Source organism: Eublepharis macularius, chromosome 4, assembly GCF_028583425.1.
Source record: "Eublepharis macularius isolate TG4126 chromosome 4, MPM_Emac_v1.0, whole genome shotgun sequence".
Lineage (NCBI taxonomy): Eukaryota > Metazoa > Chordata > Lepidosauria > Squamata > Eublepharidae > Eublepharis > Eublepharis macularius.
Genome location: NC_072793.1, coordinates 96,709,829 through 96,734,380, shown reverse-complemented (window position 1 = coordinate 96,734,380; position 24,552 = coordinate 96,709,829). Strand labels below are relative to the sequence as shown.

General features: G+C 42.1%; 1 protein-coding gene across 2 annotated transcripts in view; it reads right to left on the bottom strand.

The window, feature by feature from the left end:
- The window catches only part of SEMA3B (semaphorin 3B), a 67,162-nt gene that overhangs the window by 24,487 nt on the left and 18,123 nt on the right, over positions 1-24,552 (bottom strand). For both annotated transcript variants that reach the window (XM_054976108.1, XM_054976109.1), the window contains exons 2-4: positions 18,057-18,197; positions 4,407-4,564; positions 1,880-1,942 (exon numbers count right to left, since the gene is read on the bottom strand). In XM_054976108.1, coding sequence (XP_054832083.1) covers positions 1,880-1,942; positions 4,407-4,564; positions 18,057-18,144 — 309 coding nt within the window. In that variant the 5' untranslated portion in view covers positions 18,145-18,197. The remainder of the gene's footprint in view (positions 1-1,879; positions 1,943-4,406; positions 4,565-18,056; positions 18,198-24,552) is intronic.

Here is a 24,552-nt window from a genome sequence, read left to right as displayed (position 1 = left end):
GATTGCAAGGTGGTATACACAGCTTTCCCTTAGCCCATTTTATCCTTATAACAACCTTGCAAGATAAGTTAAGCTGAGAGGGAGTGAGAAGAAAAAGAAGAACGTGCCTTCGAGTCACAACTGACCCATGGAAACCCCAACCATGTGGTGTTCAAGGCAGAAGATAAACAGAGGTGGTATGCTGTTGCCTTCTTCTGCATAGCAATTCCAGTCTTCCTTGGTGGCCTCCCTTCCAAGTAATGACTGTGACCAACCCTCCTTCACTCTCAAGCCCTGACAAGCTTGGGCTAAACTGGGCTATTCAGGCTGCTGGTTAAATGTTCAACAGATGAACATTTAACCACCTTATACTGAGTCAGGTAAGTCGTCTCTTAAAGTCAGCATTGTGCATTCTGACCTCATGGCTTTCCAGAGTCTCGTATAGAGGTTGCCTACTATACAATCTTTTTAACTGGAGATGCTGAAGCTCTACCATATCTCCTGAACACTATACTACATTGCCTCTCAAAATGTGTCAAACCAAACCTCTCTCTTCTTGTTTGGAATAGGGAATCTTTTTTTAAATTCTGTCCACGCCTAGAATACCTGCATGGAAAGTGATATATCAGTGCCACGTGTGATATATGCCCTCATGTGCCAACAATGTCCATCTGCTCTGTACATTGGACAAACCAGCCAACCTCTGCACAAAAGAATAAATGGACACAAATCTGACATTAAAAATGGCAACATCCAGAAACCAGTGGGAGAACACTTCAATCTACCAGGACATTCCATCAAGGACTTAAAGGTCACTGTAGTTCAACAGAAACCTTTCAAAAACAAAATCCAACGGGAAGCTGCTGAATTGGAATTCATATGTAAATTTGACTCAGTCAGGCTGGGATTGAATAGAGACTATGAATGGTTATCTCATTATCAGAAGTAACTGACTTCCTTAACAGAAGCAAACTGATCTCCATATCAGAAGCTACTGTTTGCATCTACTCCTCCCTCCCCTCTCCACCTATATATCTGACCAGTTTCTTCTTGCCCTCCATGCATCTGATGAAGAGAACTGTGATTCTCGAAAGCTTATGCTACAATAAAGTTGGTTAGTCTTAAAGGTGCTACTGGACTCTTTTTGATTTTGCTACTACAGACTAACACGGCTAACTCCTCTGCATCTATGAGAGATTATAGCTTCCATTGTCTGGTGCTCCTCCACTCTAGCTGCTCCAAACTGCCTTTGGGAACACCATCTTCCCCTCCTCTCAGCTCGCAAAGCTCATATTTCGAGACTTGACATAGCACTACCTCCTCCCCAGAAAACCTGCATGAGTTATAGCCAAGGTGCCCGCTAGAGACCCTTCCTCCTCCTCTCCACAGTTATCAAGGAGCAAATCTGAATGTGTCCTGGTTCATCTCTGCTCCTGCCAAAGTGGTGGGAACCATCCTCTTATCTCCCAGAAGGTCAGGATGGGTCATTACTAAGCAGGAATCCCTAAGTGCATCAACTGGTCGCTTCACAGTGACATGATTCCCGGCCCTCATAGGGCCTCATAGGGCTGGGACATGAGGGGGGGGGGTCTTGGCAAGGCTGGGGACAGAGAAAACAGTTTCATGGGAAAGGGAACTCTTTTCTGCTAGATGCTGAGATTCCCCAGCTGCGATGAAAGGTCCTGGGGGAATCAGGGGAAGGATCAGAGTAGAAGATCAGTCCTTCCAGTACCATAGTACCGTCTTAGTTAAACCTCTCTGGGCTGCTCCATTGTCCTGTCCTCTGTGAACGCACCCTACTCACACCGCATCTGTTATGCCTCATATTTCCACTTAATGCCTTTGCTAACACAAGACTTGAGCGGAGGAATTCCGATCCTGGTTCAAATAAGTCACTTACATTGATGTCTTTGCCGGCCCAGTTACATTCTTCTCTCCACTCTACAAGTGCTGGCCAATAAATCTGTAGAAACAGAGATTAGGCAGATCATTAGCAAATAAAGGATGATAATAATAATAATAACAACTGCACTTATATACCGTTCTTCTAGACAGATTAGTGCCTCACCCAGAGCGACGTTGGTGTAGTCATTCATCACACTTTGAGGGTAAAGTAAGTGAAAGATTACAGTCTGTAAAGCACAGCACAGGCTGTAAAGATTCCCAGGACTGTTATGCTCCTGATATCCCTTGGTCATGGCTTGTGATCTTCCTGCTATTCAGTCCCTGGGCTGCATGGTTGCCAAAGGTCCCAGCGGGCATTACATTTGATGCTGATGAGTGTGCTCCAAAGATGAGACCAAGCGCTCTCAAATCCTTTGTAATCTAGACCAAAGTAAGCTGGGCCACAAAGTCAACAGAAATTTAAACCCAACAAAATGGAGGTGCTACTGGTGGGGGGCAGGATTGATCCAGAAATTGGGGTGTCTCCTGTTCTGGACGGGTTGCTCCTGACCCAGGCCTCCTGTTGTATAAACAGTGGCAGCAGTGGCTAGGGGGCCTCTCACAAACTTTGAGCCAGATACAGCCCTTTCTAGGCCAGAAAGATCTTACCACTGTGATACATGCCCTGGTAACATGTAAATTAGATTACTGCAAGGTGCTCTGTGTGGGGGAACTTCTGGGGACTGTCTGGAAGCTGCAGCTCTGATTGGAGTGAGTTCTAGGGATCATATCACTTCTGTCTTGTTCTATATACACTGGCTCTCAATTTGCTTCCAAGTCCAATTCAAGATGCTGGTACTGACCTTTAAAGCCCTACATGGCTTGGGACCAGCATACTTTAAGGACTGCCTTTTTCCATATGAATCTACTCATTCACTCAGATCATCTTTGGAGGCCCTGCTTGAGTGTTCTTGCCGTCTGAAGCTAGATGGGTGACAACCCAAGAAAGGGCCTTCCGGGTCGTGGAGCCAACACTTTGGAACTCCCTCCCCAAGGAGATTCATGTGTCTATTGTTGTTTTCTGCCAGCAGGTGAAAACTTCTTTGTTTTCTTTGGCATACCTCCAATAACTGTCCCTCCAATAACTGTCTTTGGCCCTACTCCCTGGTTGTGTTGTTATGTGTTTTTGTATGTTTATGTTTTATTGAATTTTTAAAATATTTTATATATAAAAGCTGTTTTAATACTGAAGTGTTTTAATGTTATAACATTTTAATGTTCATTGCTCTGGGGACCTTATTTGGGTACCATAAAAATGATTTAAATAAATAAGTATCCCTAGAACAGGACTAAGCTAATTAATACCATGCTTTCCGGAAATCATCCAATTGACTTGCTTTTACTAGAAAGAGTATCAGACATGCCTGCACTACTAACCTGGCCCTCGTTTCTAGCCAAGTTATCTATAGGGAGCTCTTTCCTCAATGACTTACATACCTTAAGGACTTATCCAATGAGCCACCATACTAAAACTATTGGGTTGGATCTTATGGAAAAATTCTGTGTGTGCAACAGTCCTTGCACAAAAAGAAGAACTAACATTAATCCTCCCTGTCTGCTCGAGCTATGTGAAAGTGATTCTAGCTCCACTATCCCCACATAATGCAAGGTATTTCTTATAATTTCAAGGCCAGATGAAGTGAAATCATGTGAACTGTCTGTTGTACATTCCATTGCTCCATATGCCCATTTATACTAAAGCATTATATGTTGTTGCAGCTGTTGTGGTACTGCTTGTGCAAGTGGAACTGCACCAACTACCCTTTCCTTTCTGCTCATGTATTGCTGGATCCAACTCTGTTTACTCACACCCTGCTGGTTCAGAGGCAGCCACAGGTGACTGCTGTACCAGCACTCCATCCCAGTCTTGAATGATGTATCATATTGGGGGATAAGAGAATGACCATGTAGCTCATTGATTACAAACTAGATGTTGCGTCGTGGCACAAAACTCTGATTAAGTTTCTGCTTTGCTCTGAAGGGCTGCTGTCTGCTTCTTTGCTGCATGGCCAACAGCCTTATCCTGTGAATATATTTGATAAAGAAATCAAATATATTCACAGGATAAGGCTGTTGGCCATGCAGCAAAGAAGCAGAAAGCAGCCCTTCAAAGCAGAAAGCCAGCCTCCACACAAACATACAAGAGCACTGGAAGGAGGGAAGGTATATTATGTCCCAAGAGCATAGCTACTGCTGGGCTGAAAATGCAGCTTTCATCCACAGCCCAGCAGTGAGGGCACCAGTGGCCACCACCACTCCCAATTTGGATCCAACCCATTTAACTCCATTAACGAGGGAAGTTTATTAAAGACAAGTTCACAGAGGAGTCTGGAATGTGAGATGCATTGTCCTGTTGAGAAAAATGCCCCTTACTGATAAGGACCTTGGAAGGGGGTTGAAGAGAGACAATATAACCAAACTACTTTTGCTTTTGAGAAGGAACCCTGTTCTTTTTGGTAGCAAGCAGTGCAGAGATATGTTACCTTCTTGTCCTGCTTGCTGATGTTGTCCAGGCTCAGAGAGGCGAGATAGTTTTTCCCCCCTACAAAAAGTCGTCCCCTCTCTTCATCCAGCAGCAGTGAGTCATAGCAACAAGAGCGCTCCAGCTCATATGTACGCAATCCATGGCGCATACGTAGATCTGAAGAGAAGGAGGTGGAATGAGAATGCAGCCACAGGGAACAGACATAGAGTCCTCAAAACCAAACCAAACAAGCCAAAAAAAACAAAAATAAAGGAATGCAAAAATTTAAACAATTGCTTTATGCTTTTGTAACTTATTTTATAATTGTATAAACAGACAGAAAAGAGATCCTTAACTGCTAAAATAAACAAACAGAACTACAGGCAGCTAAAGGTGACAATTTCCAAGCATCCATTCCAAGATACGTTAAGATCTGTAAAGTAAAGCCAACTTCCTTGCATAAATTGCTCTGTTAATACTAATGTGCTGTTTGATGGGTGTAGTAGATCCATGTGCTGCTGCAGCCTGGAGAAAATTAAAAAATCCTTCACAATGAAGAAGGACTTAAGAAAATGGCAAGTTGGCTAGATTGCAATTTACATTGCATAGTTCTTCCACACAGCAGATAAACTAAGAATGTGGCTTGAACTCTGGCCACAGACAACAGGAGATCCATGTCCAAGTCTTGGCTTTGCAAATGACCTTTGTATGATCTTAGCCAAGTCAAGGTCCCTCACTAGGCCTCTAAGCCCTTCACACCCTCTTGTTTATTTGGCCTGTAAGTACCTCAGAGCAGCAAAGGTCCCTGTCACTTGGCTTTGCTGAACTCAGCAGTGTGGGCCTCCAAGTACAGCATAAACCATAATTGTAATAGTGTTGCTATCACTGTTATGGCTGCCAGCCCTCCCCTGGGGACAGGTAGGCTTCCCAGTTGCTTGGGAGTTTACCCTGTTGCCCACCATTCACTGACGATTGGTAGGAGGCTGGCAAACCCCCCAGCAACTGCCTGCTACTGGCAGACAACCTGGGGAAGTGCACACTTCCCAAAGTGATGTTGTCGCACTGGCCATGGGCATGCTCCCGCACTTCACTGGGGCCAATTTTGGCCCCAAATGGGCTGAATTTGCCCCGCACAAAGCACAGGAGCATCTACATGCCCAATGTGATGACATCACTTCTGGAAGTGACATCATCACGCAAGCACTGGGAGCACAAAATGAAGACTACTGGAAGGAGAGTATAGGGACCTGGCGACCCGAGGGACAGGGGAGCCCACACCCCCAGACTGCTCCTCCCCACTCATCTGGCCAGCAGGGAAAACAATGGGAGACAAGACCTCTTGGGTAACATTATGAAGTGGCCCTGATGCAATGAGGCCACTTCCTCTATGCCTGGAAATGACATCACCATGTTGCAGGGTGAAGTATTGGTATCTGGTTAAAAACCACAGAGTTTTTGCCCAAATATGATGTGGCAGCGATGTGATGACATCACTACCAGAAGTGACATCATTACATTGCTGGAGTGTGTGCATGCTGCCGTGTGCCCAAAGGTCTGGATCCCTCCTGTTGCTGGCCATCTCCCCCTGCCCCCTACTGGTTACCAGGGGCAACCTGGCAACCCTGATTAGTCCCTGTAATGGGTTGATGCTTAAAAATAAATTTGTCTGCCTGTTTTGCGGATAAATGTAAATACATGCATATTTCAAACTGCTTATTGCCTAGCTCTGAAGCAGAATATTTAAATTCACACACACACACACACGCTTCCTGAAACAGGCCTCTGATAAAGTGATCTCTCATTCATGAAAGCTCATATTGAAATAAATGTTATTAGTTTGTAAGGTGCCACTGGACTTTTGTTTTATTTAACGATGATTGACTAACACAGCTACCCCTTTGCAACCAATAAAACCTGGCCAGGAAGCAAAGCCATCCGAATTCCTCTTCAACAGGGAACCTCAGTGCCCCCAGATCCTGTGTGCACTACAAAAGACAACACTGGAACTTAAAAGGCAGATATGAAGCCTCTTCATTCCAGTGGGTGCTGCTGTTTTGGCAATATATGGCAACAGCAGCCATAAGCCCATTACCACTGTTGATAGTCATGCTCCGCCTGTATGACATGAAAGTAGTCAGAAAGAAAGAAGCTGGGGGTGCAGCAGGCGCCCCTGATCTTGTCTCCTCACCCTTCCCCTCCTCTTCCCAAATCTAATCTTCAGCCTGCTGCAGAAACCCCTCACCTCTGAAGCCTCCCCCCCCTTCTGTCCCACCAGCTTTTACAGGTTAGCTGCCTCAGCAGCAGCATGACATTAATCCCCCAGCACAGCAGGCATCTGTACAGAGAAAGGGCCCTTTCTCTACCCACAGAGCCTAATCTGCTTGCGGCAGCAGGAACAAATAAGCCATTGTGGGGAAGTGAAAGAAAGTGGCTGGCAGGGGAACAACCACCCGCTAATAAGATGTTGCCCATGTTGAGTTCATGGGGTGCTGCCTGGTGTGCACAGGAATGCTGTGGCCTGATATGCCCCAAAGGTTTGGCCTTTACTGGCATAACCCTTCTGGTCCAGTAGCACCATCCATGGACTCAATTTCCTTCTCTGTTGTTGTGTTACCCACGTCTGGTTGTACCACATATGGCAGAAAAGTCTGCAATCACTTAGTCTGGAGCAGCTTACCTGACTCCCCTGTTCCTACCCACCTTGTCTACTTTAAACAAAATGGTTTTATGCTATGCCTGAACAAGGTAGGCGAGGTATTACTAGACCTTTGTCTAGTTCAGAAAGTAACGAACAAACAGAAAACCCTGACTACTGCTCAAGAATGATTCTCATAATTGCTTGGCCTAGGACAGAGTATTTGTTTTGCAATTCAAATTACCTTCTGGGTGCATTTTGCTCATTGTGAACTAGTCACGAGGCTCAAATTGCAGTTAAATATGATACCACATGGGATGCGTGGGACTGCTGCATTCCCCCTGAAATGAATGGGGTAATTCTTGCAAGCAGGAGAATGCCATCTGGTGGATCCGCTCAGGGCAAAAGTTAGTGAGCACTCTCTTGTCTACAATACCATTCTAGATTTGAAAAGAAGTATAATTCTTATGTTACCACATTTATTGATGAAATCCTATCAGGGTGGTAGCAAACCTTAGTCCAAATATAATTTGAATAAACACATTAACCTTGACCGTAACAATCTATGTGTCTTTTTCCAAGGTTGCACATTCCGATAAACCTAACTAGCCCACCAGATACTCAAGTACCTGCATGTTCTACTCATGTGTTAACATTTCACTTCCAGGCTCCTTTTCATTCTTAGAATCCAAAAATGATGTTCAGGGAAATGGAAAGAGCTGGCCCCAGCTTTCCCTCAAAAGGGAATGAGAAAAGACTTTTATTTGTTCTCCCCTCCCCATACTATTATTTTAAACCTGCTGCTTCCTATAGAGTCCCTGGGGTCTCTTGTGAGTGGTATGGAAAGAGAGGAAATCCTGCAGATAACCTTATCGGGGACCAATAAGATAAAAAGCCATTCTCAAGAAGGTACTAGATACAACTCCTCCCTTTCTCCCTCCCCGCCACATACTTGTACTAACTCTCCTTGTCTTTGAGCTCTTTCCATTTCCCTGAAATCATTTTTGGATTCTAAGAAGTGTGCACGGTGAGTGACGAAAGTCATATGGACCATACCATGCAAGCATTCCATTTTTTTAAAAGGTAGATTGTTACGGTCAAGGTTAATGTGTTTATTCAAATTATATTTGAACTAAGGTTTGCCACTGCCCTGATAGGATTTCATCAATAAATGTGGGAGCATAAGAATTATACTTAAATAATGCTTTATTTAAGCATTCCAAGCCATGGCGTTGACCGCACACAGGGGCTACCACCTTTCATTTCAAATATTTTAGTGGGTGGAGGGAGTGGATTGGAGTACAGCCACTCCTTTCTCACAACATTGCATCAGAACTGTCCATAGGAGTGGTGTCCCAATGCTGGTAGTCTACTGAAGGGAAAGAGGCTCCTGGGAAGGTGACTATCACTCTATCCAACCTGTCATAAAAACTGAAACCATCTCACAGAGATTATGCTTGGAATACACAAGGAAAACCTGGCTTTAAGCCAGTTTTTGTTACACACAGCTTACAGCTTGGTAAAGGAAAAGCTCTGGTGATCCGGTAAAACACTTTGCTAACAATACTTCATAGCTCTAGAGCCATGAGACAATAACACTTATAAAGAGACAGGTGTTTCTCATTGTATATCCCTGTCTTGTTATACAAGTAGCAAGGAAAATAGCTTCATTTAATTAAGAAAGAGGAATGAAAATGGATATTCTGCCATACAGCTATGACCAGGGATGCCAATGGAGCAGTCTCTTTTCTTCAGTTCCCTACCCTCTTCTGCTTCACAGGTTTTGGTAAATAAAAAGACTTATTGAACATAAACATTCTTTTCTGTGGTTATTTGAAACATAGTTAGCTTACCCACAAGGCCTGCTGTTTAGCTTTAGCTATATATAAATACAAAAATGTGGCAAAAGAAAAAATGGATAGACTCAAAGGAAAATGAGGATCTGATTTTTATCACTTCTATTTTGGGTTTCTGATTCACTTGAGTAATAAAGAACCAATCAGTGATATCCCTTTTGGGGTTGAAATGCAAGAATGAAATCTAGTGATCTTAGCCTAGTGTTGGTTATATTTAGATGACATAAACAGGTTGCTAGAATAAAAGGAGAGTGACTAATGCTCTCCAAGTAATGCCAGTTGTGACAAATGCTCACAAAATAATCCAGAAGGAATACCAGAGTAGAAGGGCCATGCCATCCCAAACATCTCACAGTCCCTGCTTTCCCTAAAAAATACCCTTCCCCTCTCACATTGACAATATCCTTTTGTCTCGTCTCCTTCCTCAGTGATCCCTGTGCCTGAAACTTGGTTATGAGCATTCAAGGACTAACATTGTAAAGGCTGCCTGAGCAACCTGGAGAAAACATCCCAAAGATGAGACGTCTCAACATATAATTAGGTTTAAACTGATTGTGGAACAATACCAAGGAGTCTATGAGAAAGAATAAAGCAGAAAAATATAACGTTTTGAATTAATCAAAAGAAAAAGGCCAGGCCTGGTAAAGGCTAATATGCTCAGATGTTACAGAAAACCTGGTGTATTATCAACACTCCTTAACTTCGGTTGTTGCAAAGAAATGAACAAATATTCCATTTTGGCTTTTCCCAAGTACTCATAATTTTTAGACCTCCTCTGTCTTCTTTTCCCTAAATTGGAATGAGTTAACATGCATAGTAGGTGAGATCAAACTAACGACGACAGCACAAATTTGTAGTAATATTGCTGACTTCAGGAAAACTCTTGTCCAGTTTTACACAACTGTGGACACTATTCTGAGAACAACAACAACAACATTTGATTTATCTACCGCCCTTCAGGACAACTTGATGCCCACTCAGAGTGGTTTACAAAGTATGTTATTATTATCCCCACAACAAACACCCTGTGAGGTGGGTGGGGCTGAAAGAGCCCCAGAGAGCTGTGACTAGCCCAAGGTCACCCAGCTGGCTTCAAGTGGAGGAGTGGGGAATCAAACCTGGCTCTCCAGATTAGAGTCCTGCACGCTTAACCACTACACCAAACTGGCTCTCTAGTTTGCTCCAATTTACAACCATGGCCTCTATCTTTCTAACAATCACACACTTCCTTGCCCCCCCCCCCCCCAGCACCAACTGGGAAGACATTGTCCTAGCTACAAGAGGATGGAGCTACAGTTCTCCATTACCTTGAGTGTTCTTGCAAAGATTACTTGTTGTGTCATAGAAGGAAGTGTGCATGGTGAGTGACAAAAGTCATATGGACCATACCATGCGAGCACTCCATTTTTTAAAAAGGTAGTTGTCAAATTTGTTTCCAGTGCTTTCCCCACCCCATCCCACATTAGCCACGGCTCATGTCACAGCCCATCTCCCCAAGACCTGTTCCATGAAAATGCATTTTCCATGTCATCATAGTGGTGGCCCTGCCCCCACCTCTCCTATCTGTATAGTTTTTATCCTGCCTTTCCTCCAAGAAGTTCAGGGCAGCATAAACGGAATCTCCATCCCCACTTTATCTTCACAACAACGCTATGAAGTATTTGATGCCAACAGTGACAGCCCAAAGTGAGGGGGGTGGCGAGACATGGTTCAGTGACAGAGCATCTTCTTGCCATGTGGAGGGTCCCAGTTTTTCAATCCCTGGCATCTCCAGTTCAGGATCAGATAGGAGGTGATGTGAAAGACCTCAGCCTGAGACCCTGGAGAGCCACTGCCAGTCAGAGTAGGTAATACTGCCTTTGATGGATCATGGGTCTGATTCAGTATAGAGCTGCTTTATGTGTTCATGAGTACCAATGTAGCTCTAGACATGATTTTGGCACATCCATGAGCAGATCTCCTGCTGTTCCTTAAACTTTAGATTGCAGCTGTATGTACTTCTGATTCAAGGTAAGAGTGCAGCATGAGAGGATTTAACTCTTTTCAGCTCTATCATTTTCACAATCTGTTTTTTTTTTAATTTTTTATTGGTGAGTACATAGTTATTACATACACTCCCCATCATACCTAATTTATTTCAACCCCCACCCTTTCCCTCCCCCCTCCTTATAGACTTCCAACAGCTTTCCAACCCTTAACCTATCTTATTACTTAACTTATTTTCCATTAAATTCTTCTAAATCATATATGTATTATATCTCTTACTCTAAGCATATTCAAATTCTCTTATATATACTCTATCAAATCCACTAATATATCCATTCTCTACATCACTGTTTAAACTGTATATTTTTGATAAAGTCTCTTAATAGTAATACTAGCTTAGGTTAATTAATAGCTAAATTTTCCCATTAATGGTAAAGTTACTTCTCTCTTCTATTTAAGAAATCACAAATTAATAGTTCTCAAACTGCCACAGTCCTCCTTTCACATCCCATTTTTTTTCTAGATATTGTTTCAATTTCCCCCAATCTGCAATATATTCTCCTGGATCAAGGTCTTTGAGTTTTCTTGTCATTTTATCCATCTCAGCCATGTAAAGCAATTTGTAAATCCAATCTTCTGTAGTTGGTATTTCTTGTACTTTCCATTTCTGCGCATATAAAAGTCTTGCTGCTGTAATAATGTAAAATAACAATGTTCTGTACTGCATTGGAACATCTTCCAAGTTCCCAAGTTCAGTAGCAGCAATTCTGGGTTCTTATTTATTTGGGTTTGCAAAACCTCATTAATTACTTCAATTATATCTCCCCAGTATTGCTTAGCTACCTCACAAGTCCACCACATATGGTATAATGATCCTTCATGCTTTTTACATTTCCAGCATCTGTCTGACATATTAGTATTTCCTCACGCAATTTTCTTTGGTGTTAGATACCACCTGTACATCATTTTATATACATTCTCTTTAATATTTGTACAAGTTGAAATCTTCAGTGTATTTTTCCACAAATGCTCCCAAGCTTCCATTGTTATTTCTTTATGAAAATTTATTGCCCATTTCACCATCTGGACTTTAACTGTTTCATCTTCCGTGTGCCATTTTAGAAGTATTTTATAAATTTTCGAGATTTCTTTTTTACCTTCTTGTAAAATCACTTCTTCTAATTCCGACTTTTCCAATCGTATTCCTCCTTTTGAACAGTCCGAGTTGTAAAGATCTCTGATTTGCCTATATTGAAACCATCCATAATGAGGAGATAACTCTTCTTGTGTTTTTATTTTTAACCTTTTATGTTCCATTATTGTTATCTCTTTATAGGTTAAACATTGTTGTTCATTATAAACAGCTCTCAGATCTATTACTTCGTATGGTACCACTCATGAGGGGATACCATCTTCCATATAGTCCTTGTATTTCTTCCAGATTGTGAAAAGGCTTCTTCTAATATAATGATGCAAAAACATAGAGTCCGCTTTTACTTTTTCATACCACAGATATGCATGCCATCCAAACAGTTTTTTATGTCCCTCCAAAGCCAGCAATTTACGGTCTTTTAGCATTATCCAATCTTTTAACCATACCAAACATATTGCTTCATAGTATAATCTTATATTTGGCAGTTGCAGTCCACCTCTTTCTTTCGAATCTTGTAATACTTTCATTTTCACACGGGGTTTCTTGCCTGCCCAGACAAAGTTTGAGATTTTCCTTTGCCATTTATCAAATTGTTTGAAGTCTCGGATAATTGGGATTGTTTGCAACAAAAACATCACACGTGGTAACACATTCATCTTCACTGCTGCTATTCTTCCCAACCATGACAAGTTTAATTTATTCCATTTTATCAAATCTCTTTCTATTTGTAGCCACAGTTTCTCATAGTTATTTTTAAATAAGTCTATATTTTTCGCAGTCAGCTCAATACCTAGATACTTCACTTTATTGGTTACCTCACAATCCGTTATCTCCATTAGTTCTTGCTGTTTTTGCTTTGTCATATTCTTACACAATATCTTCGACTTCTTTTTATTCACATAAAATCCAGCCAAGTCTCCAAATTCCTTTATTTTATCTATTATTTTTGGCATGTTGTCTACTGGATCTTCTACTATTACCATTACATCATCCGCAAATGCTCTGACTTTGTAGGAAAATTCCTTTATTTTTATGCCTCGAATTGTATCGTCCTCTCGTATTTGAATCAACAATATTTCCAAAACCAAAATAAACAACAATGGAGACAAAGGGCAGCCCTGTCTTGTACCTTTGCTTATTTTCAGTTTTTTGGTCAAATCATCATTTACTACAATCGCTGCACACTGGTCTTTATAAATTTCTTTCTCTGCTTGTATGAACTTTTCTCCCATTTGCAGCTTTTCCATAGTGGCAAACATAAAGTCCCAATTCAGATTGTCAAATGCTTTTTCCACGTCCACGAAGAAGAAACCAACTTCCCTATCACAATGCTTGTCATAATATTCAATAGCGTTTATTACTGTCCTTAGGTTATCCTTAATTTGTCTATTAGGTAAAAATCCAGCCTGTTCTTCTGCAATAAATTCCAACAGCCATCCCTTTAACCTCTCCGCCAAAATTTTTGCAAATATCTTGTAATCATTATTCAACAACGAAATTGGCCGATAATTTTTAACATTAGTCAGATCTTGTCCGTCTTTCGGAATCAACGATATGTTGGCTTCGTTCCATGAGTCAGGAATCCTTTGGCCTTGCAAGATTTCATTCATTACCTCTCTTAAAAAAGGTGCCAATTCATTAGCTATCATTTTATAGAACTTTGCTGTTATTCCATCCGGACGTGGTGCTTTCCCTAATTTAGTTGATTGTATAGCTTCTTTTATTTCTTCCTCTGTCACTTCTCTGTTTAACTTTTCTTTCCATTCCTCTGACATCATTGGAAGCTTCATTTTCTCCAAATATTCCGCTATTGAATCTCTGTTCACCTCCTTTTTTTGGTACAATTTTGCATAGAATTTTTAAAAAGCTTTACTAATAGCAGGTTGATCCAACAGTATTTTATCCTCTTCTCGGATTTTAATTATAGTTTTCTTCTCTTTTTTCTTTTTTAATTGCCAAGCTAGATATTTCCCAGGTTTGTTTGCACCCTCAAATAGTTTTTGATTCATTTTTTTCAAATTCCACTCCAATTCTTTATTATTCATTGCTGTCAGTTGTTCTTGCAGAATTTTTATATCCTGGTATATTTTCTTCTTCCCTGGTCTTTTCTTAAGTTGTATCTCTTTGGCTTTAATTTTTTCCATAATTTCATGTCTCTTTTCTTCCTTTCTCCTTCTGTCTCTTGCATTTAAGTCCATTAATATTCCTCTTGTCACAGCTTTGTATGTGTCCCATACCCTTTGAGTTGGCATGTCCTTATTCATGTTATATTGTATAAAGAACTTGGTCTCTCTTCGTAGCAACGCCGTATTATCTTCTATCTGCAGCAAATTCTCATTTATCCTCCATCCTCTTCTTTTAGTATTTTTCCCAAATTTCCACATAACTGGATTGTGATCTGAGCCTACCTTGGGCATTATCTCCACATCCTTAGTCCATAACGCCAATTCCTTGGAGGCCCAGATCATGTCAATTCTTGATAATGTAAAGTGTCTTACTGAATAAAATGTATATTGTCTATTTTGGGGGGTTTGTCTCCTCCATACAGCCTCCAGACTTTCTTGTTCTTTAATCGCAAAAAAAGATTTTGGCAGAAGTCCACTTTTTTTATGTGCACTTTTAGATTTCTTGTCTTCTTCCAAGTTTGTAACTCCATTGAAGTCACCTGCCAGAATTATTTGATCATAGGTCAGTTCGTCTGTTTCTGTAAATCCTTGAAAAAATTTTCTTTTGCACCGTTAGGCACATAAATTCCAATCACCAAGGTCTTCTTTGAATTCCAAATTATTTCCACTGCTATAAACCTGGCTTCTGTATCACATAGAACTAATTTAGGCTGCAGCTATTCCTTTATATACAATACAACTCCCCTCTTCTTCTTTTTGGAAGCCGCTGCAAATTCGTTTCCAAGTTTTGCAAGTTTTAAATATTTTACATCCTGCTTTTTAATATGTGTCTCTTGCAAACACACTATATTACATTTTTGTTTTAAAAGCCAGTGGAATATAATCTTGCGTATAGAAGGTGAATTTAGTCCATTTACATTCCAAGATATAATTTTACACTCCATGATCAAATTTTAGCACTCTTTGGTAAGTCTTTTTCATTGTCTTTAATAAACGTTTCCATCTCCTGACCAGATCTGATATTCCTCCTAGTTCCACCAAATTCGAAAGCCAGCCCTTCAGGTATTTCCCATCTATATCTAATTTTCAAGTCTTTTAACACCAGTTCTCTGTACTTTTTCCTCTCCAGCAACACCGATCTGGGCAGCTCTTTCATAATTCTCACCGCTTTCCCATCGACTTCTAATGGATCTTGAAATTGTTTACTCACGATTGACTTTCTGATGCTTCTAGTTGTAAATTGCACAATCATATCTCTTGGTAGGTTCTTTTGAGCCGCAAATTTTGAATTAATCCTGTATGCCATATCCAGAAGAGCTGCTATTTCCACTTCCTCTTTGTCCAGCTAACCTGCCAAAATTTCTGTAATATGCTCTTGGGTTGATTTTTCCAAAACTTCCGGGATTCCACGAAATCTGAGTTGTTTTTCCATTTGTTTACATTCAGCTACGGCCATTCTTCCCTTCACTCCTGTCATGGCCCAGTCTGAGAGTGAGGTCTCCTCTGGAGGAGAGGAGCCTCGTGTAGCCAGCCAGGACTCCTCAGGAGAAGAGGAGCCCTGTGTAGCCAGCCCTAGCCCTGATTCAGCAGAAGCCAGCAATCAGGAGCAACAGCTGCTGGCTGATCAGAGCTTACAGCCAGCAGCTGAGGCACCAGCACCCTCTAGCTCCAATACTACAGAGGAAGCTCAGCCAGGGACTTCTACAGGTGCAGCGCAGCCAAGAGCCTCCACCCCCCCAGGTTCACCCACGCCCAAGGAACGCCGCAGGCAGCGCCAGAGACTGGAACTGCAGGAGAGACGGCGCAGTGCTCGCCTCTTAAGCCAACGCCAGCTGCTGGAGAGTGATGATGAGTAGTGGCAGGATAGAGCCCCAGCAGCTGGCTGAAAACCACGCCTGGCTATAAGAGCCAGTCTGGAGGAACTGCTGGGTGTGGAAGCAATGTGTCTACTGTCTGCAACCACTCTGTGTTTTGTGAACCTTGCCCGTGCCTGCTTTTGGACCTGACACTATTGGTGACTGACCTTGGACTGTGCCTGACCTTGCTTTTGGACTCTGGACTCACTCCTGGCTTTATCTCGTGCTCTGACTTGGCTTTTGCTCTTGGAACTCCCCTTTGACTTTGGCCTTAAGGTTTGGACTTGAACCACCCTGCTTGGGCTGGCCCAGCCCGTGACAACTCCTCTCATCTCTGTTCTGTGCACATCTGCCAAAGTGTCAGCTGCGTTTTCTACTGCATTAACTCTCTGCTGTGTGACTTGTAGGTCTTTTTGGACTTGGTCCATATTTTTAGATAGCTCTGCCATCTCCGATTTAAATGCCTCTTTAAAGTCCTTCAAATTTTTTGCGATCTCTTGCATCATATCTTTAAGCTCTTTATTTCCTTCCATGACTTTTTTCTCCATCTCTTTATTTCCCTTTGTAACTTTTCTATCTAAATTTTCCAGCGTTGTCTGCCAGTCCTTTTTCGACATCGTGGGGCTAGCTTTACTTCGCTCCCACGAGTCTGCTCCGTGGCACAAATTTGTTCTTTTCTTTTCTTTTTAAAAGTCTGAATTTAAATTGTTTTTCCAAAAGTTAGTGTTTACTAAATCCAAAATGCCAGGGTCTTTTCTCTATGATCTTATTTGAGGCAGCCACCCTTACCCTTGTCCAAGATGTCCTACTTCCTTTTTCTTTGAAGTCAAAACTCTGCCCTTCTTCAAAATGGTGATATTCCACTTCTGTTGGTTACAAGCCGCTTCTCGCCTGTCTCTTTATGGTTGTGATGCACTTCCTGTTCCTCTCCGTTGCACAGCAGCTCTCGTGATACTCAAACTTTCTCACAGTCCACTATCTCCTCCAAACCGCAGGTATGTAAACAATATTCGTTTTTCCGCTCTAACTTCTCTTTAAAAAGTCACTTCTTAGCAATTTATTTGCCGGAACTTTCTCAATTATTTATTAAGTCTCTCGCAGCTTTCTAATTCTCTTTATCACTTTATTTCTTATTGTAATCTGTCCCGTACTGAGAGATAGCAATCTTTACCTTCTTAGACGTTTCTCTTGGGTTGTAATCACTGCTTCAATTATCCAATCGATTCAAAGTACTTCTTTGTGTTGCTGAAGCTTGGGCATGAGGGTCTTATGTCAGAAAATGACCCCAGAGCCGCTGCAGAGATCTTGGCTGCCTGTCTTCGAGTGGGACCTCAAGGGTGGGTGGGGGATCATTGCGTAGACCTCCCTCACACCCGAGATCAACGCACTCTCGAGGTCTTGAGCGTACTTGCTTGTTCTCCACTTGAGAACAGGGGGCTATGGGCAATTTGCGCCCCTCCAGCCCCTACAAACAGCGGCACGGACAGCTCAGCTCCCTGAACTGCGTTAGACCTTCATGGATCCCAAGCCGGAAGTCTATCATTTTCACAATCTGAATCACACACACACACACACACACACACACACACACACACACACACACATATGTGTGGCTCCTATTAGATCGATGGGGTACAGGGGATTACAGCTGTCATAGAAGTTCTTTGGAGGGAAATCACTAGTCAAGGGGGCTGCAAAGATCTTGCAGTGACATGAAAGATAATAAAAATGGCTTGGGGGAAGGCTAACCTCTCCCCCTTCTGGTGCTATGCTCCGATTTGAATTAAGACCACGCATCAGCAATTAAAAGTATAAAAAGGAGCAGGAGATTTGCTGACAGATCTCCCATTATCTCATCCAGCTTGGCCTTGAACCAGGGCTGGAACCCAGTTGCTCAAACTCTAGTTCTCTATTAATAATACCAAATGAGTTTGATCTGAGCACCAGAGTCCCCAACACAGCCAACCCAGCGTTCACACTTCTTATACAAGACAGCAAACTCTCCTCCACATGCCCTTTCCCATCTATCCCTCCCACCCCATTTGTTTCCCACTTACCCTGGAAAGAGAGCTTCAGACGAGGATTAGTGCTGGCGGCTGTGGCTCCATTCCCAGCCAGCAACAGGAGCACCAGCACCTGGATCATAGCAGCTGCTACCTCTTTTCTCCTGCAAGTGCTGGGCTCCGAACCTCTGGTCGCTGAAAGGTAGAGATGCAAGAGTGAGACAGTTTGCAAGATCAGTTTACAACAGCCCCTTGCATGATAAATGAGAGGAGAAAGGAGAAGGCATTCAGGTGGGAAAACCTCCACTTGCCTTAGAAGGGGGAAAGAAAGGCTGGTCTAGACAAACATATATCTCTTCTAGGCTTCCCCTCCCATTTTCTGCTTCTCCTCGCATCTCAAGGCAAAACAGATTACATGATGTGGTCCCAAATCTGCAGTAGGTGGGATAGGCAGGTAGAGAATCAAGGGGTGTAAAAATGAATGTTCCTGCATTTTCCCTAAGATCTCTTACTTTCCAAAGTCTTCCACAGAATTCTATAGCACTCCATAGATGCTGCTGAAAGATAATTTTGCTGCTGACAAGCTGACACCCCATCCTCAGGCCAAAGCCCCATCAAGGTCCCTCTTCTAGGTGAAGCTTTTGAGAGACACTCCCTGCCTTCTGATGCCACATCTCCACTTGAGCACCATGGAGAACAGTGGAGCACATAGAACTACCATGGAGGAAATACCACATATTTGTTGCAGTCCAATTGCTCCTGCAAAATGCTACAATGACATGTCTTCAGAACTGGGACTGAAAGCACGAGTTCTGCCATGGGACTGTGGGTTAGCGACTTGTTTGGAAGAGATATGGCATACTACTTAGGTCTCAGCACCAGGGACCTTCTTTTTGGTTAACTCTAACAGTGGACTGGCTATTTTCATTCTGTCAAGAGAGCACAGTATCTTTTTTCTGTTGAATGGTACAACTATGTCCATTATTTCACTTCTAAATGTATCTGAAAAAGGGAGCTTTGACTCTTGAAAGCTCATACTCTGGAAATCTATTTGGTTTTTAAGGTGCTATTGAACCTGGATCTTGCCCTTTGATTGCAGATCTACACAATTATTCACATGAAACATTATTTCACTGTTCTACTGTAACAGATAAACTCCACAAAGAAGTAATTTCAGACTAATTACTTGGGAATGATTTTATTTATTTTAGCACCAATCATGTTTTCCTGGAATTTTTGTGTGTGGGATCTATTTTTGTAAGCTGGATCTATGGACTTGGTGACAACAGATGTCCCCTATTGGTAGGTAGGAAATTGACTAACGCAGTTCTCTCTTACACAGAAATACGACAGGAAACCATTGTACATCCAAACAGCAGTGGAGTGGTAATGGTAACAAAGCAGGAATGGCAAAGAAATGTTCCATTCAGCATTTCCAAAACATGGTGGGGAAAGGATTGGAATCAAATCACAGGGCAGATGTGCTAACGGTGTCACAAAGAACCATGCTGTCCAAGGCTTCAGATAAGATGAAGCCAAGAACCACTATGTTTTTTTTCTTAATGAAAATTAGCTCTCATCTCTCTGCAATTTATAACACACAGGTACAAATGAGATTCTGTCCCACTGAGGATAATTCTGTGTAAGAATTTTTAGGGAAACAAAAGTTGCTCCTTGTAGCAGCTTAAAGTAAGCATCTTAACAGTGCAATCCTAAACAGAGTTACACCCTTGCCTTAGAAGGGCGTAACTCTGCTTAAGATTGCCCTGCAAGCCAACAGAAGTATTTCTTGCCCCACAATAGCTGATGTTGGAGTGGAAAAGGAGGCAACCAACCAAATCCCTTGCCAATAACTATTAAATCAAACCCAGACACAAATATCTTTTCAGAAGAGACCCACCTCAGTTCAGAGCAGTCAAGGTAATTGCTGTACATTTACAGTCTTAAATCTGAAGAGGGAAAAATCCAACCTTTCAAATATCTAGACATAGCAGATATAGCCACAAGGATTCCCTAGTAAATGCCATCTATTCTCCCTCTCCACTTCAACTGTTTCTGCTCCCTGACTACCCCCACATTTCCTCTTGCCTTCCCGCTCCTGTCATGACTTTTCTCTTCATCCCAAATTCTTTCTTCTTCCCACTACACCATTCTCCCTTTCCAAATTCAGAACCCCAGAAGCACCCTATGTTATGCTCCTGAGAAACCTGCTACCATTGTTCTTTTCCTTGCCTCCTAGACTCCAGCAGTATTCAGAGAGGAGGCCAGATCAATCCAACAGGACACCCCTTAGTGTATGTTGAAGGGCTTCACTGATGAAGAGCTTCATCACTTACTTCTTCCAGAAGATATGCTCCACTGATTCAGGAGCCGCACACAAAGGCCAGTATACATGTAAGGGTTCCCAAATGAAGATCAGTAACAGCAGTGACTATACAATGGCTTCTTCACACTCACCACATGGATCCCCACATCATATGGAAGCTCCATGCCAATGCCATTTAGACGAGCCCTATGATGTAACATATGGCAGCTGCCTCATGCATAGTCAACTATGGCAGCAGATGCAGTCCTCCTGCTTTCTCCCTCCTTGCATGCCTGATGCTCTCACGCCAAACTGCTTTCTCCAAATCAACATCACTCCTTTCCTTCAATGCCATGTCTTAGTGTGCAATGAAAGGACTGGTTGCATGCTCAAGAAAAATTCCAAGGAAGTATGAGACTATTCTAGACCCAAAACAGGAACAAACCATTTCAGAATTGGAAAGCCTGGCAAAGAAAGCTGCCTGCATTTCTTTTTCCTTGCTTCTCACTTACAATACTATCAGCGGAGAATGCCAACAGCCCATAAGGCTTTCATTTCCCTCTCTATCAGAAATCTAACAGTAATGAATGCACAGCCCAACTTAAAATACAGTTCTTTTGCCAGCAGCCAGAATAAACCCTGGCAGCCACCTATGCTTTGCACATCAACAGATTGCCACAAAGGAACTTCACAGAGGTGTTCAGAGGGCTTATCCTATGGCACTGCTGTAGTTTGCACTAGCTGAGCTGTCTTTTTTGGCCAGCTGGTGCATTCAAAATAACGTATACAATCAGAAGGGACTACAGAGGTTGAACCTCTACAGCATAGCAATAGTGATATATCAGAGATGTGGCTAGCCCCTGTAATGTGATATAAAGGCAGGACAGAAAAATGTTTTCAAATACATTTTGAATAGCTAATACAATTGCCTGGAATAAATATGAGGAATCTGTGCTCCAGGCTAATGCAAGTACAATCTGTGGCTTGGATCAATGGAGCACATCTTCTCTGCCTCCCTCCTCCTCCTGCAGCTCTAAATGCTCCCCGTGCTGCTTCTGGAAGAAAGGCATGAGGGGAGAGCTGGCAAAAATCCTCAGTGATGCATGGAAATGACTAGATGGATCCAACCTGATACCTTTCAGTTGTTTAATGTTCTCTGGTGATCTCTGGTATATAAACTTAGCAAGAAACTGAGATGCTGTTCCCACAGCTATAAGCTATTTACTGTGCAACTACGGGACGAACAACGTATGATGCTAGAATCTACAATCAGATCTCCAGATGTGTACTGCAGGCTGAAACATGTACCAAGAGTCACTTTGGTTGAGAGTTGTGGTACTGGGGAAGGGGGAACTAACCCCTCTCCACTATGCTCTTTCCCTCCAGATGGTTTTAAACACCATGAGGGGAAAATACTCACATTATGTCCAGTGCTTCAATGAGATGGGAGGACATTTCCTATTAGAGAAAGGGAACAGAGGAGAGGGAAATAACTCAATCATCCTTCTTCATCTCCATGGACCCAATTCATATTGACCTCTGTTGTAATGTGTACAAGCAGCCTCTAAGAGATAGTTTTCTGCTTGTGTGTTCTTGGACTTTCAGGGCTCCTGTAACAAACAGGTGGCTTCTGAGGCCTAGCTCAGAGGCTGACTAGAATGCAGGCTGAGCTAGTGACAGCTGAATAAAAACCTGTTTATTTTATATAAAACTGGTGTGTCCTGGTGTTCAAGATAAAACATACAGTGATGAGGATAAACTGAGGCAAACGAATGGCCTCAGAAGTGGGCGTTTCTCTATTTTTTATTGATGTTGTAAGTAATTCCTCAAGATAGAAGAAAATCGCTATCACTGTGGAGACTGTGTCACAATTTGATCCACGGCAACAAACGTGGGAGGAATACTGTGAAACTACCACACATTTTTTTTTTACTGCAAATGATGTAAGAAATTAGGATAAAAAGAAAGCAATTCTGCTTAGCAGTGTGGGGCCTTCCACTTATAGTTTAAAGAGAAATCTGTCACTACTTGAAAAACACAGTAGTAAAATTTTTGGGAAATTAGTAGATTTGTTGAAGAACCACTTTAATCCTGCTCCTAGTGAGATAGTGGAGAGTTTTAAATTTACTTCATGATCCAGGAAGTCTGGGGAGTCCATAAGGGAGTTTGTGGCTGAACTGAGAAAGCTCTCAGAACTGCAATTATGGTGCTACACTGACACAGATGTTAAGGAATCAGTTAGTCTGTGGAGTAAATGAAAAGAAAATCCCGAGGCGACTACTGTATGAATCCACCTTGACCTTTGATTCAGCTTTGATGTTGGCCCTGGCTATGGAATCTGGGACTAAAAATATACAGGACTTGCAGGCACCACCCCAAGATCAGGAGGAGTAGGATCCTATGTCAAGGAAAAGTTGTCAAAGAACCCAAAAAGAGAAAGAAAGGTCAGGATAGTTGTTATCATTGTACTGGATTCCAAGCCTCCACAGCCTGTAGATTTAAAAATGCAAAATGTTACAATTATCGTCTCATTGGCCACATTAGAAGAGTTTGCAGATCTATGACATAAAGTAATGTGAATCATCAATCCTTAATTCATAGGATGCATCCAGTAGAAGAGGAAAATCCTGTGTATCTGAGGATATAGCCTATACCATTTACAATCTGACTGGAACAAAAAATCCTAAAGTTGACCCTATTTGCATTACATTTGATGTCAACAACAAGGTATCCTTTGAACTGGACACAGCTTGCAGTGTGATTCTTATGAGTTAAACCTCATTTGAGGCATTATGGCAGGAAGGAGAGGCACCCTTATTGCAGCCTAGGACAATTAAATTGAGAACATAAACAGGAGAAAAAACAGTGTTGCACTTACCTGTAACTGTTGTTCATCTAGGTCTTCTATGCAGGCATACATGGGACTGTGCACTCGCAGGCCTGCCAACTTCGAAGATTTCAAAAGCTCAAAACCACCGGGGGCACCCCCGCCTCCCAGTGCGCATGCGCAGCCGTCTTTCCCGCCAAAAATGGCCCCTAAGAGGCGGGGTGCCCCCGTAGTATCCTTAGTCCACTTTCGCCGACATACCCCAAGGTAAGTACCAAGAGTGTTAGCAGGGAAAGGGGGGGGAGGTATGTGTGCCTGCATGGAAGACCTAGATGAACAACATTTACAGGTAAGTGCAACACTGTTTTTCATCTATGGTCTTCCTTTGCAGTCCCACATGGGAGATTACAAAGCTTAAATACCTGGGTGGAGGCAGCGAAGTGTTGTCACAGGAAGAACAATTGTAGGACCACTGTACCCACTGCCATCTTTTTCCTGTCTAGGATGTCCAAGGCATAGCACTTGACAAACGTGTCTACTGAGGCCCACATCGCTGCTTTGCACATATTTTGGAGCGGAGAGCTGCTGAAGATGCCTGGGACCTAGTAGAGTGAGCATGAACCTCCAACGGACAAGGTAAGTCTGCTGTCTTATAACATAATAAAATTGTCTGAACCCCCCAACGGGCCAATGTCTGGGGGCTAGCCCTCCCACCCTTTTTCTGACCCACGAAACACACAAATATTTACCAAAAACTGGTAAATATTTATAGAAGTAAATCAATCAATATATTTGAACAATAATTATGAGAGTAGCTGTGTATCAGTAGTACATCTATATAGGCTTAACTGCATATAAGGCAAAGCAACTTGTAAAGAGACATTTTCATTTCAACCAACTGTAGTAAAAGTGTCAAGTGCAATGTAAACATGTACAGTACTCCTATGTCCATACAAAGTGCCAGTGCCTATCATTAATATAATAAATATAATAATTAGCCCCAAAATTATTAGTACTACATCCATACAAAATAGACCATTAATGACGGTGCAGAAAATTCATATCACAAAATTCAAAAGGCATATACAATAAAGATAATATTTGATGGTTGCAATATATCTTGAAGTATCTAGATGATAACTGCAACAGGAAGCCAGCAAATCGGCCCGTTTCAAATAATTTCCTTCATCCAGGCAGTTATGATTGCGCTTGATCCTAAAAGAATTATTAAATATCCAACAATAAATATACATGCAAAACATCAAACAAATGAATGGCAAATCCCCATTGTTAATACTCACAGCTATAGTTATAGTCACAAGTGCGTTAATTTCAGAGCAACCGTCCTCCATTCTTAGCATGCATCTTATGCAATAGCTATCTCAATTATAAAGGGTCAGTCAGCTTGATCTCTTAAA